Source organism: Rhinocladiella mackenziei, assembly GCF_000835555.1.
Source record: "Rhinocladiella mackenziei CBS 650.93 unplaced genomic scaffold supercont1.1, whole genome shotgun sequence".
Classification (NCBI taxonomy): domain Eukaryota; kingdom Fungi; phylum Ascomycota; class Eurotiomycetes; order Chaetothyriales; family Herpotrichiellaceae; genus Rhinocladiella; species Rhinocladiella mackenziei.
The window spans coordinates 2637557-2652703 of record NW_013550604.1 but is presented as its reverse complement, the minus strand read 5'-3'; the positions used below and the strand labels follow the sequence as shown (position 1 = coordinate 2652703).

The 15147-nt window shown below is 50.5% G+C and overlaps 2 protein-coding genes across 2 annotated transcripts; one reads left to right on the top strand and one right to left on the bottom strand.

The window, feature by feature from the left end:
- Positions 1–3120: 3120 nt before the first annotated feature.
- On the bottom strand, positions 3121–4281 carry Z518_00938 (uncharacterized protein; the record flags this gene model as incomplete). Its single annotated transcript, XM_013421539.1, has 1 exon — positions 3121–4281. One exon carries the CDS (start codon positions 4279–4281, stop codon positions 3121–3123), a length of 1161 nt encoding a protein of 386 aa, XP_013276993.1.
- Positions 4282–9208: 4927 nt separating this feature from the next.
- Z518_00937 (uncharacterized protein) lies at positions 9209–13618 on the top strand (the record flags this gene model as incomplete). Its single annotated transcript, XM_013421538.1, has 2 exons — positions 9209–10692; positions 10735–13618. The coding sequence occupies 2 exons, from the start codon at positions 9209–9211 to the stop codon at positions 13616–13618; spliced, it is 4368 nt and encodes a 1455-aa protein (XP_013276992.1).
- Positions 13619–15147: the final 1529 nt, after the last annotated feature.

Below are 15147 nucleotides of genomic sequence, written 5' to 3'. Positions count from 1 at the left end.
TCCAGGGTGGAAGAACTGTCCGTCGAGCTCCCTCAGGGAATAAAATACTCTGGCAGGGCTTCACGGCGTGAGACGAGTTTCCACACGAGACAACTCAAACGTCATGGTGTTGCCGACACGGGTAGCTTGAAGGAATTAAGCCGCCTTTAGAGTTCGAAGATCTCCTCCTTGTGCCTTCCAGGGTGCCCAACAAAAGGCCAGGCGAAAGGGATAAGCTTGCAGGAGGTTGAGGGATTTGGCAAATCATGTCGCCTAGATTGACCATTTGATGTACAAAGGTCAAAGCTCGTACCAATCAGCCATTTGTCGATTGCATTGATCATGGTTATCTGCCGAAGCTTTTGAAAGCTGCGACGGAGAATTGATAACCAAAGATGCTATGGCCATTGGATGGTTTTTCATAGAAGTCTGGCCGACTGGCTGAGGCACCTAACAAAGCTCTCAAAGATTCAGCATTTTAACGATCGAGTATTTGGTGAAATTATATCAGGAGATTCGTCATCGTGATCGAGCGATGTCGGGAGAACGCCTTCCCCGCCTCTCGCTTCCACATTCGCCGCCCGTGGATACGCTAGCATTTTCTGCTTCGGCTTGCCCAACTGGGTTAAACTGGCGATCTGGTAGGTTTCCGCTTGGAAGTGCTTGGTGATAAGCTTCACTTTTGCTTTCTAATTTGTCGGGATGATGTAGCGAATGCATGTGAGGTCTTTGCCCGAGGTGTACGTAACTCGAAGTTTCGTTGGAAGACAATATAGTGACACATCCCAGCTTAAAAACAATGTCTCGAGTCTCCCGTGATGAGACTGCTTCTGGAGCCTTGATTCTATTCTAGCATTCAAGTAGCCCGGCATGTGGTCAAGCAACGCCACTTGGTGGTAAGCGAGGCCAATGATGGCTGAGACAGAAGCCGCATCACGACCAGCATCACATGCCAGCTCACTCCCCGACTTGACCGGCACAATCAGGCTGAGAGTCATGCTTCAAGAGGGTTCTTCCACCTCCTCATTGAGTGGTCCTCGCAAACGTCCTGATGGAGAAGCCATAATGTCGCGATAGGCTGCGAGCTTGAGCATCTGGGGATGCAAGCAGATCCATTGGTACGCCGCTCGACCTCGATATAGATCGGTTGACTAGCGTTCCCAAAGAATTGTGAATGAAGAAATCCGTCTCGGATAGGGCTCCCTTCTGCTCGACTTTGTGTTTGCACGAGTAGAAAGGGGAGGACTGCGGTAGGTCCCTGCGTCGTTTATCTTCAGAGATGTATCGATCAGGGGAAGTCATTCCTATATCGAATACTCCACATGAGGATGGTGGTAGCATCTGGTTTGTAATTCACGGACGACCCTACGAATGAATGTGGATTCTATGTTAAGGACAACAATGGAGTTCTGAATCGCTTCGATGAGGATGAACCGCCATTCTGTCAAGTCAGCTCAAGATTTTCAGTGCGGGAGGATAGATAAGTTGCTATCGAGGCGATGCAGGGCCATTCTCGTCGATGTCTACTCCGTAGTGGGCAGGTGGATAGACTGTCTCTTTTTCAAGAATTGTAGACGTTATGGTTATAGCGAGGTTGTGGAAAGACTCTCTGAACGAGACTGGCGACCTTGTTCTCGAGACTAAGGCTCTTGGAGAGCGTCATTGCTGGCATACTGGTTAGATTTGGACCCTACAACAGATGGCGGACACGGGGCCTGCTTGAAGGAGCCCTCAAGTCTTTCCCCTGCTCAAACAGGATTTGTTGAACGGTGCTGTCCGTTGCAACTGACCACGACTGGTGCCGTGCCGCCACTCACTGCTTGGTATTTGATGCAAAATTCCACATAGGACCAAAAAAGGCGATTTTGTGGCTGACATTCAGCAAGGTCCTTTCTGTTCAACTCGCCTCAAGAGAAGGAGAAACAGGAAACAAATACTGGAATTTTCTCCCGAGCAGCAGCGCAAGTCTATGGCAAGAATAAGAGACGTCGCATCGCTGGGATCAAAAACCTACCTCTGTAACTTTTCCAGGCAAGGACTTAGAAGTCAACTCGAAAACTCAGAATTCCGTATTCCACCTTCGGGAATTGATAATCTGAGACCTTGGCGCTCGAGTCATAGACATAGAGCGGCCTCCTAGGTTTCTTTTGACCATGTGATATGCCTTAGCTGCAGGGGGAAAGCTCTCCACGTTGCAATTAGCCTTTTGCCTCCCTCTTCCCTCGCTTTATAGGTTAAGCACGTGGCCAGTCGTACAGTGGATGGCGAAGCCTCTGGCACATAAAAACGAGCCTCACCACGGCAGAAAAGGCGGTCAAAGTGCAAGCGAGGGCCGGTGCAGGTTCAATGCATTGAACATGCATTGCTTGAACTGTGACTTTCGAAAAAGAGTTGTGCAAAGAAAGCGGAGTAGGCGTCGGCTTCATTCTCGGTCTTACCTTCGCTTGGTGCTCTCAATATTCGAGTAAGTGATTAAGTCTCTTTGAACGTGGGTAAGGAAGCGATCAAGAAGATTGTGATGGCTTTCAATTTGGCGTAGATTGTCAGACTTAATGTACAGGGTACCTGGGCAGGGAGGTTGTCTGCTGCCTGAATGTGAAGGGAGGCTGGGACACCTCTACAGAGAGGCATCACCGCTTGTCATGCATCACCAGGGTCGCCGGTCTGGTTTGCCCATGCCCGTTGTCCCTTGTTAACCAGGAACCTGCCCTGATCCCCCCCCTGCTTGGTTGATCGACCCCCTAGCGAATGCGTCACTCTAGGCTTCATACTAGATACTAGACTTCTAGCTTCGATATCGTACACTTGCATTTCATCTGTCCAAGAACGATCCTTTCAATCATACCTTGGCGGTCTTTCGGCCGATGTTGGTCGTGACAAGTACAGTCTGTTTCTTACCGACTGCGCCGTGTTTGGTATTCGAGTTCAAGACTGAACCGGCACAGGGCACACCTGGTTTTGTCATACATCACATCACCTCCCTCTGTCCCCGTAGCTTCGTATCTCCATTAGATAATTGAAAACCATGCCACCAATGCTGGATGACGAAACCCTTGATCGCCATGTCTCATTCCATGATCCTCAGGAAACATCATAATGCATTAGAATAGTCGCCTGCTTCCACCAATGAAAAACACCCCGTTAATCCTCCACGTCTGGATTAGCCACGAATAGCCTAACCCCGGTGCCCATACTCATTGTCCTCTCATCCACACTTCCTCGCCGCCGTAGATCCTCTGCCTTCTTAGCCTGCGCCATGGCCTGTTCCACTGAACTTGGCCCTGACAATTCCTTCAATTCACCGAATGATTCCTCACTGTCGGCTGGGGCCGATTTGTCATGGTCATTATGATGGTGGTTCTTGTCGTTCGCATTGGAATTCCCTGTTTCTGGGTCTTCTGGGATGCTTTGACCCGATGAGCCTTCATTCGGGGGGGTGCTTGTACTGCTGAATCGCCCTGCGTCAGGTCTGGGGTAGCCACTGCGGTATTGTGCACTGTTGGTGCTGCTTCTGCCGCTCCCGGATCGACCATGCATCATACTGTTGTCACCCGTACTGAGGCCTTCTTCCTCATCTCCGAGCATTTCGTTTGCACTCAGTCGTATCGGGACTGAAGCTCCGGTCATGTTGGCGGGAACATAACCTGGGGCTTTGGGAACACCTCCATGTCTGATCTTACCAACTACTCCACCTGAACTGATTGTACTCGTCCGTCCTGCTGAATTGTAGCCTTGTACTTCTAGAGCGGCACGTTGTTTTGCCGCCTTTTGTGCTGCTACTATCCTTGGATCGATGTTTTGAGCTCGATCGCACCACACGGTAGCCTTCTGTTTTCGCATCAATGCCACGTATGAGATAGGGCTGTTGGTAGAGGTCGAGCGACCCGAGGTCGAACGACGAGGAAGATTTGCGGTTGAGGCGCCTGTCCCTTGTCTATGCATGCTCATGGCGTTTGAGGTGGAAGATTGGCGGGAGTGTGAAGATGAGGGTACGCGGGAATGTCCGGTGCTGGGATGCGACGGAGAGGAGGTAGAAGCAAGAATTGGAGCGAGAGGTATCGTGGTTGAGGAGATGGTTCGAGAATGCTGATGATTGCTCACAGTACGCGCTGGCGCTCCTTGAGGGCTTGCGGATACACTGTGTGATTTTCGTTCTGGTCGACTAAAACCGCCCGGAGGCGCCGATACCGCCGACCGGACGGGGCGAGAAGGGAAAGATGGGGTTGGGGCGGAAGAAGGTGTGTAGTGGTAGGAGACTGTCGGATCTGGGATAGAGGTCCCAGCAACTGTCAACACGCTCATCGAGACGTGTGTGCTGTGAAGCTAAGGTTCGAAATCGAAACAGAAGGGCCAAGCTGGAAGTGAAGGAGAAGAGGGCTGAAGTTCTTTCGGCTTCAGGCTAGGTGGAGACACCGGGCTGCGAGTCAAAGTCCACTATGGAGGTATTTCGTCGGTACAGTTGCCCCCGACACAAAAACTCTGCAGACCTGGGACAGGTTGTATATTCTGTGTGATGAGATCTGGTCGCAATCTTTATCTGTGTGGTAAGGCCTTGAGGGCACAAAGGGTGTAAATGTCGTTTGAAGCTGGACCGCCCGACCAAGGTTGGAGCATGCGCCGAAACAAAGCTGACGGGACGCAATGGTAACTAAGTAGGATGTCTCGTCTCGTATTACTAGCCCGCTTTAGGATACGCGATTGCTATTATTACTGAGCCTGAGGAAGAAACGCAACGGTGGGCCAATGGCGACGACTCTTCTTGCGGAAAATGGGAGATTTCGTGCGCAGTCGAGTCCGTGCCGTAGGATGTTAGACTTTGGACAAGGAGGCTTGGTTGGATGAGTTTCTGGAAAGTCAACGTGGGAGGAGAGCAGCCTTGCAGAGAGGATGTGGTGGGAATTGACGATGATTTGAAGGACTTGGTGAGACTACCGGATATGTCTTTGAGTAGGCCGTGGGTTAGGGATCCGAGTCAACAGGGATCAGGATGGGACCCGAGGGGTACCGGTACCAGACCCTATGGGTTCAGGATTCAGGAGGGGTATGAGAATCATGGCTTGCATGTTATGAGGCCCGTCACTAGCTTGCTAAACAAACTCGAGCATTCAAGAAGGGGGCCGTTTTTGGGCGCAGTTTTCGGGCGCAGTTTGGCTTACTGTCATGGCTTTCCACTGCCAGTGGCTCCTCCTCTTCCTCTTTCAACACACTCTTGGTCCCTGCTTGCCCGTGACCCGCCGCATGGAGCAGAAAATGGCGGTCAAGAGACTAAATGTTAACGGGGCATCTATCCTGAGCCTCCAGTTCGCCCACCAAGCGATAATGATGAAAGATAGTGGAACGATTTCCATCCCACGCGGCCTGGGGACCAGCTGATGAACCTGGCGCTAATCCACCACTACGGGGTCAAGCGAGCTCCGAAACCCCGATCCAGCCACTACCACTTCATCCTATGATTCATTTTTCGCAAGCTCATAGGATACTTGAGTAACATCCCAAAGTTAAAAATACGAACGCTCAAACACGAGATGTTGGTTCGACTCGCTCAATTGAGACATTTATTTATTGCTACTGTCACCTACAACCTTCAATTGATACTACACCTCACGCTGTTCTTCCTCACCAGCATGGCACAGTTCCGTCACCACCTAGTTCTCCATGCTAGTCAAGTGAGACGGACTCCTGCATGAGATGACAAACTCCCGCCATGAGCTGCTCCTACTGTACGACTGTGTATACATGAGTCTCGGGTCTCCTGATCGTGGATCTTCCCTCTCCGGTCTCAGGAGGCCTCATCCGCACTACCTAAAACAAACCAAAATGCTGATCGCAAAATATCTTCCCAACTCCAATTGCGCCTTTGTTCACACGAATAGGGCCAGTGAAAGAACAGCCAATGATGGCACATGATTGGAGCAATCGAGATCAGGTTTGTACAAACGCGGAATCGCTGCAGGCATCAGCCCTGCAAAAGGGGTGCTGTTTCTTGGGCACAACCGTTCCTATACGTCACATCGTTTCGGGTTTGCTCCATTTATCCGATGCGATGTCCTCCACAACCAAGTAACCAGCGCACCTGTGCTACAAAGTGCTCTCGACTCTCCACAGCGGAAACGTCATTCAACCCTTCGGCTTCTGCAGATCATTCTTCAGCAAGTCCACCTTGAATGTAACAATCAAGCAGTTATTAATTTTGCCCAGTTCTTGATCGACTGGAATACCAAATGCCCGGTCGGAGGCTTGAATCATGACTTGTCCCCCGTCACATCATATTCTCGTGCCGCAACTCGATGGATCCGGAAATATCAAGACGGCCTGGATCAGCACGAGACAGATTCTGGGGTATTCTACTCCTCTCATTGAATGATCGAATCATTCCATAGTAATTCGTTTGAAAATATGCGACCTAACGCGTTAGGACCTCACATAACGCGCAAAGATCAACTTTTCATGTGGTTGGTCTGGTCTCCTCGATCGTTAAGAGAGCCTTGACCTGGAAACCAGATGGTAGGTGACTTTTGATCTTGATCGAAGAGGGGGTTCTTTTTATCTTGAGGCCAACGTGGTATTATTGAATACGATGACCTCTTTCTCTCCCAGGTCCCGAACAGAACTGAAAAATTGTCATGTCAGTAAAGGGGTCGGTCTCCATGCGCTCTGCATGTCTCGGTGGGCAATAGGTGGTCAAATCCGGTGCGAGTCCGTCAAGAAAAGGCGTTATATTTTTCTTGTTCGGATACGTCTCGAGAATTTGGAGAGCAAATCATACTTATCACTTGATAGAAGGTGATAGAGCTGAGATCGTCATACCTCACTGACAGGATCTTTTGAGATCCTATTTCACCATCCACGATCGTGATAGGTTGCTTTGCTTTTTTTTTTTTTCCTTTTTCCTTTGTTTTTGGGGGGTGGGGGAAGTGGTGGCTACTGGCCAGCAACACGACTTGATATGATCTGTTGCACAGATGTCACCGACTCCCTTTTCTTGGTTGGAAGGAGAGGGTTTAACCACAACTATTGCTGGCTCGCGGTTCGGAATTGTTTTAGAAGTGTTAGTGCGGATAGATAGGAGTCTGAGACAAATGTCAGCAAAATTCTCCTCCGTCATGTCCCTTTTCCATAGTGTCTCGTTGCCCACCGCATTCTCAAACACCGGTTTTGGATATCTGCCAGAAGCAATACAGAGAAATACACCACTCATACTTGCAGAATAGAGATCAGCGATAAGCGTGGTATCAGTCCAGCTGAGGAGTGTCACTTTTGTATAGGGGCGGGAAAGCAGCAAGGACGAATGGGTTTCAACCTGTGTCGGAGCTGAAGCGAGAGGTACCAAGTGACAGTGGCGAGCCGTGTCGGTGTCGGAGATCGGTACCTGCACCTGCACTGGGCTAGGGGTTGTTTCCAGAAAAGACATTTCATAGGTAAATTGATGGTGAAAGGACAAGATTTTAGAAGCAGACGCAGTGCCAGCGCATCGTCCGGGTTTCGTGGGTCGAACAAGGGCGGCAAGAGGCGGCGTTGTCGGTGAGCTGGTGAGTAACACATGGCTGAGGATCTTCGTGATTTGAGATCGTTTTAGAATCTGATGAAGTTCATCGTTGGTCCAGTTATTTTACTCATACCAAGGCCTGACGTGGCCACTTCTCCGAGGTCAATGGACTAGACGAAGGGCCATGTTCTGCAGCATTTCTGCAGCACCATTTGCATTTGCCATCTGTCCCCGGCGAGTCAGATTCTGCGGAACTGGGGACTTTCTGCTCTCCTTGTCGTACTATATCCCTCAAGTCACCATCGCCACCAGTGTACTCGGTATTGTCGCGTAGGAGGCTAGACGCGTCTGTGGAGCAGCACCCACTATTCAGTTGCAGCACCATTAGCGATTGAATTGCGGTGGAGAGGGTCATTGAGCAAACCAGGCTCCGTGATAGATGATGGACGAGGGCACGCCATATCATTTCCTGTACCAATTACCTCCCCGTGTTGCGCTGTCGCCACAGGTATGGGAATCTGGGGGGATTGAGTCGTGGTCCCTCGCGCACCGCCAGTTTTGTCCAGAGAGTGTTAAGAATCTGGGACTTGCCGGCCCGGAGCGCATTTGAGCGTTGCTAAACTGCGGCTTGACACCGCCTCTGATGGACAATGAGTGGCTCGAGAGGACGCTGAGCTTATGTCAAGAGACCTGTTTAGCCTCGACTAATGCAGCTGTGTATGCATTCGTTGGCAACGTCGTCAGGGCCTGCAAGTCATCCATCGCGGTGTGTGCTGTGTTTGTTCGACTTTTTCTATGTGTGCGCTGTGCTGTGCTCTCGCTGCTGGTGCGCTGGGTTCGCCAGGAAGAGCTGCAGCCCCGAACGAAGGGGACCAAAGAAAAAAAAAAAGTTCCTTTCTTGTCCGCTTCCCGCTTTCCGCTTTACGCGCCGTGATGAGAGAGTCCCATGGGCTTCTCGCATATTCTAGATTTACGTTCGCAGTTGTGGTTCACCTTCGTCGTCGTCGTCGCTGTCGCTGCTGTCGCCGTTGACGTTGCTGGAGGCGAGTGTTGTTGGGTGCGAGTTTCTCCCCCGCATTCTGTGACTCGACACTCAATCCGGTGTCTTGTCACCTAACAACTCACGGCCACTGGCTCTGACGCCTTTGGCTCTCTGGCACTTAACGATTGCGAGAGCGAAAAGCGCCCAAACCACTTAAATTTCTTCCAAAAAAGCCATTCCCAAGGTCGAGCTTGCTTTACCCGGCTGCGCTTTGAGTGCAGCCATCACGGGGGCTCTTCCGGACTCTCAGCAGCTTCAGCCCATTCCGAGTAGAACCACACAAACATCCCACTCGCAGTGTCTACGTCCAAGCCAGAGCGTTCTTCCCACGCCGCTCCTATATTCGCTCCTGCGCCCTCTGCCCTTGCCCAGCGCTGTCCGTAACAGACCGAGTGCTACGGCGCCAATGTAAAGGGTCTTGCAGCTACTCTCCTGCACCTCAAATCCCATCCTGGCCGCCGTACATGAGTCGACGACGAACGCGCTCTGGAATGGAACTCTCCAGCGTATGACACAACTATCTAGGGCCACCGGTGTCGTGGATGGTCAAGGTCAAGGTTGGTCATCTATCCTTCTCTCTCTCTTCTCCCCCCCCCGGGGATGTCCAATTCTGCTGATACATTGTCACTGCAGCAGGCCCGTCGACTCTGCCACCGCCACCGCCATATTCCGACGACAATGCGCAAGATCATGCCAAATCTATGTCCGGCCCTGAACTTCCCGAGCGTACCTCGCAGGGTCCCCCGCAGGTCAAAAGTTCTTCTCAGGGGACTCCCATTACACATGGAGTGCCAGAAGGTCAAGCAGAGGAGCAGCAATTAGATGGATCACGGTTAAGAGCTACGAGAAGACTGACGGGCAACTTGAGGGGGAATCTTCCGCATGTTAACCTGGCACATCGAGAGATCCCGTTCGCACATTTGCGTGTTCATTTTGAAGAGTTTGCCGCACAACTGCGGCTGCACCGACACCATGAATATCGAAAACGAATGCTCTCTCATCGACGAAATCACCTTCAAAATGCCGTGGCTCTGTCTGCTCGGTTGTACAGAGTGGGATCTTGGGTCCACGATGGACTGGTCGAAATTTCTCAGCAAGCAGATGCAAATGGCTTTACACGAGTGCATCAGCACATGCAAGATCTGGTGGATCTGTGTTATTCCCAATGGAATCATGAAATTCATGCCTTGGACGGAACTTATACTCCGAAACCGCCTACAAAGCATTCATTTCTGTCGAAACTACCCGCGGCGTCTCAAGAAGATTGTCTTGAATTAATTCAGACCCTCCGCAGCAACCCCCGGTTTTTGGTGGAAAGATTCAAGGCAATGTCTCCCGCACAGATATCGGCTCTATCGACCTTCCCGAAGTTCCAAGAACTTTCCGAATCGGTGTTGACTTCCTTGTCACAAAATCGAGGACGAGCTTCCCAGAAAAAGCGAATTAAAGCCTACTCCAAAGATCTCGAGGACTATGCTTCATCTTTTGAACGGTCGAATCCCTTGACCTTCCTTCTCTACAATGTTTATGGACCGTTCCAGGGTGTCCAAAGCTATGAAAGCCAGCTGCGATTTTCCACTTGGTCTACAATTTGTTCGAGCTTGATGATGGAATCAGAACAGGCCTTTTACGCCATAATCGGGCAGGTCTTAAGTGCATTTGCGAATTTGCATGAGTGGCCAATAAAAGATCGACTGGAACTATTTTTGATGAGAACTCTGCAGAGAGGTGCATTCCTGCTTGATCTGGTGGAGAATTCAGCGGCGAGCCCGCATTCTGATCTCAGTTTTTACGATCCGTTCAGCACCCCACAAGCTCAGGACTTTTTCGACGAGGCCGTCAAGGAACTCTTCGAAATACTGGGTTGCGACGGAGGTATACCTACGGGTGCTCTTCATCTGGGTCGTGTCATTATTGGAAAATTTCCGACAGTCGATATTCAGAGTCAGTTTCGTGGTCACTTCTTTTATCAATGGTTCATGCGCGATTTTTTAAGAATCGCGATCGCATATCCAGAGGCGAGTCCCTCCTGTCTCTCTAGTGAATCGACTGACCTTCGAAAAAGGATGAGAAAATGCTTCTACAGTTCCATATCAGTGATAAAGCAAGGTCACATTTGCTGCAGAAACTATGGGACCGCGCCTATGCTCAGGCGAGTGATGTTTTCAACCCAATGTAAGATTTTGTATGTTTCCATTGTATTGGCCTGATCCTGACCACCTCTTAGGCTTGCGGAATCGATCGATCGAGATGTACAAGCTTGTGTGATTGCCATGATCAGCAAACTGGACGCCGAAGACCAGTGTTTCGATCCGTATCAAGCCAACAAATCTGAAAATGTCATTTTGACATCCTCCAGCCCGACCTGCCTCTCAATCTGTGCAGCAGATATTGCCCATGTTCTCGAAGCGCTCAGCCCGCAGTTTATTCACACGTCAAGCCCGTGGGACTCTTTTCTCAGCTCCGCTCATGCCACCTTCAACATGCAATATGGTCGTGCAAGCGGTAAATTTGACAAGTTGAGACGACGAATATTGGACGTTATCGAACCCGGCCATTCTTCCAAGAATATACACCCTTGTCAAGAGCATTGGGCTCCGCTTACAATTTCAAGGGAAGGAAAACTAACGGCCTCGACGACGAATGTGCCCAATGAGACCGACACGAAGATCGAAACGCTAGAAGGTCTTCATCTGGCCGAAGAAGCTGCTCTGCGCTTGGTTGAAGGACCGAACTCTTCCTTGGATGGGCAGTCTTTCGATCCCGTCCAGGTTTCCCGTCTCAACGAGCGTAGTCTGTCCGACATGTTCACAGCAGAAGCAAAGGCGGCTCAGATAAAGACCGACAGTATTTCGTCCATGTACTGGCAGAATGCACGGGCCTTTTTACAAGTCCATTTCCCTCTCTCAGTATTGGCAAAGGACGACACTAAAATCCTTGGACCTCTGACCGAGAGATTGATACGATGTCGATTGCTACTTGCGGACGAATGCCTTCAAGTAGAGCAAGAGGTGGCCGAATTAGAGGCTGTCAACAATCTTGCAAGAGCGAAGATATCCAAGCTTTCCGGATGGCTGGACAAACTCCGAATCAAACTCTGGTACAAAATGGACGTGGTAAGCTCGAATGACTATGAAGATGCAAAGAACGTGGCTACGGCCTTGAATAACATGGCATTACCTACGTTACAAGGATATGCGCCGGTCGAGGCGAGAGGAGTTTCACCAGCACCCAGCCGTCCGAGCACCGCAGGCACATCTGCTTCGTCCGTGTTCGATCAGCCGAGACATGACACCATGAGTATTCTGAAAGCACCTGCAGAACACGGCGGCCCAAGAAAACTGTCTGATTCTCAAATCGAAATGACCAAAAAATGGCTGGATCGGAATCACCTCGAGAACTTTTGCAAGGGTGAAGAAAGGATCCATCGATTCTGCATGGAGGTCAGAATTGCAACGAGGAAACTTGTCGGGGAGACTCTCAGCGACAGCCCTGTGCTCTGGTCCAGCGATCTTTTTACTCGGGAGAGGAACCTGTACGACGTCCATGCGAGCAACGCCTTTAGTGCTCAGCCGAGTACAAGGGCTGCTAGCGTCTGGAGTGAACCACTTTCATCAAGCTCATTTCCGTCTCGGTCCGGGTTTGCCGGATCCAGGTCGTCTTTCTACAGTCAAGGGTCCAGCCGGCTCGGACGCGACATATTAGGAAGTGATCTGGGGTCATTGATCAGTTCACCAGGCCGGGCGACGACGGTGACGACTTTGGAGTCAGGAAGCAGCTTATGGTCACCTCCCCAATCGAATTCAAGATCCGTCACGACGGCTTCCGTGCAATCGAGGCCCGCATCCCTTTTCGAAGATCTCGGGTTGAATCGACCGACGGATTATAGCCAGGACAAAATAAATTTTCTGGATGGTCTGCAGCAGGATTTGACCTGTCTGTTACTTTCGGATCTCGGATGCCCGGTCTGGAGCCGCGGGAGTGAAACGGATGCCTGGATGGATTCTCTACGGGAGTCCTCCAGTATTTCTGAGCGATTAGAGCAGCGAGCTGTCATGGAACGGCTGCTTCCGAGTGCCGACAAGCAAAGCCCTGCCGCACCGTCTGCTTCCAGGAGCGGGAAGACACTGAAACAGCGGAGCCAAAGCGCGGCTCCGAGCGGACGCGGATCGGTCACGCATGACCCAGCCTCAAATGCCCATCCAATCAAAATGTTACTCACCAATGGAGGTACACAGGTGGACACTGAGGGCTTCTCATATATGAGCGCGTTCGCCGACATTCTGTCCCGGGTTTCTGAACACGTGGATCCCAACTTGAAGCTCAAGGCAATCCATGATTTCAAGAATTTGTCGCAGAACTTTCAACAAAGCCTGCAAGTGTTATTCTCCCCTGCACACAACGCGGGCCCACAAGAACAGTCGAATACGGAGGAGTCTCCGCGGCGTCGCAGTCTCAATCCCAGCGCCCTCTCGGCGAATCTTAGTCGGCGGGAGCGTCACAACAAGACGAACTCCCGGGAAAGGAGAGAACTGCGTAGCGATGAAAATAATCTGGTGGAGCTGCTGAAAGGACTTCTCTTTGTTCTTCAACCTAAGACGATCTTCCGCGACCTACAGTACATCGCCACCTTTGTTTCTTCTCATACGTTGGACAACACCGAGATGGGACGAGCTTTCCTCCAGGTGGGACTAGCAGCGTTGGCTTGGAAGGATGAGGTCTGTCGTGGTATGGTGGATGTAGCCGATCGCATTGTGGCGAAAGACTCTATCAAAAGAGGGAAACGGGGAGGAGATGGTAAAGAAACCTCGATTCTGAAGGCCATGGAATACTGGATGATTGCGGCTCGGGAAGGGAATGCGATTGCCCAGAGAGAGCTGGCGAGTCTTTACCTGACGCATCCGGATGTGCCACCGATTGTCAGTCTGCCTCTGACTCTTTCGTCGGAAATTTTCAAAAGCGACATGATGTGGGAAGAACTAGAGGGGTCGCGGCGGAGTCGTCAAGCGCTGTGTCTGGCTCTACATTGGATGCAACAGGCGGCGGAAAACGGAGACCAGGTCGCGCAAATCAAATTGAAGGAGCGCCGGGCGAGTCGTTCAATTCGATAAGTGCATTGTTTTTATTACCACGACTACTTTTTGAGCGAAGTGAGCAGCGAAAAGGCGTGGAACGGGGTCTCGGGGAGGGAGAATGAGAGCGAGGGGGGAAATATGAGATATCTTCTTCTGATGACTTCCAGGGTGGCTGCAATTTTGGGCCGAGATTCTATGAGCCCAGGGTACGGAGTCTGTTTTTGTTTTCCCTCCTGGATGTGTGGCAAATTAGTGATACACGTGTACTTGCTATGGGAGGCAGACTGCTATTTGATGGTGAAGGACAAGCACAATATGCATTAGGATATAAGCAGAGAGAGAGAGAGAGAGGGAGAGAAAGAATCGGGATTCATCTGCGGCCCCCGTTCTTTCTTTCCTTTTTTTTTTTTTTTTTTTTTTTCCCCACTCTCTTCAATGGTGTTGTGTTTGATGGAAACAAATTGAGGAATTGACTCAGATTGTGCCATGTGTTGTGGAATGAGTTGTCAGGTAGAAAAATCTGTCGGCACTGAGAACTAACCCTACCAGGAGAGTAGTTTCATGTAGTATGTCAGCGATCAGGCAATGATCCAATGATCTAGGTGGAAAGCCGAGCAGATCAGGTGGTACTGCATGTTCTCGTGGACGAATCATGAAGAATGGTCCGAATCAGGCGTGGTGCATCTGCATAAACTTAAGGCACAGGAAGAAAAGTAATAGATGCAAAGGAACGAGTGGCCTTCTGTCCGGACGGGGAAACTGTCAAGGGGTGAATGATGCTAAGAGGTGAAATGGATGCTTCGAAGGGGAGAAAAATTCTTGATAGGGGCCCGGAGAGAGGGCTGCCAGGAGCGCAGGCTGAACATTGAAGCTGTCGCAGGAGAATGATAGAGGCTGTAGGATACATATGCTATGAGGTGGATACTTCCGTACTTCAGTCTACAATATCAAATCGATGTCCGGGTACCTAGGCAGCTAGATGTCTATACTGGGTACTTCGGAGAACGGGCTTCCTTTAGGTGACGTCGATGGCCAAGGTATCGGCATTGCTACTAGTACGAGCTAACAAAGGCTAGTACTGCTAGCAGAAAATGTCGAGGGTTAGTTCTTATGATTCACACTAACTAGGACTCCGAGCTCCATGAAAATCCTAGTTAGCAGAACATATTGATACCGCTAGTATCACTAAAGCCACTTAGCTGTAACAGTACCTTTTTTCGGAGTCTGTTTCAGCCTCCCACATGCCTTTCCATCTCCCCATCTCTTTCGTCTTCCCGCACTTCTGTGCAGCATATTTCCATCATCCATGCCATCATAACCACCGCCACCACTTGTTTCCACTGCCAGGTGCCCTTCTGGCAGAGAACTTCTTATTCCCTTTTCACTCTCCTTCCTGAACAACAACCACGACCATAACAAATCATCACCAACCGTCACAAGACTGTCTCGTGAATCATCCCTTGCCGTTGTCCTGGTGATTCCATCCTGCCTGTCACATTACTTCTACTACTGCACCTCGTATCCACTTCGAATATCCACACCTACCGTCGACCCGTCTACAACTT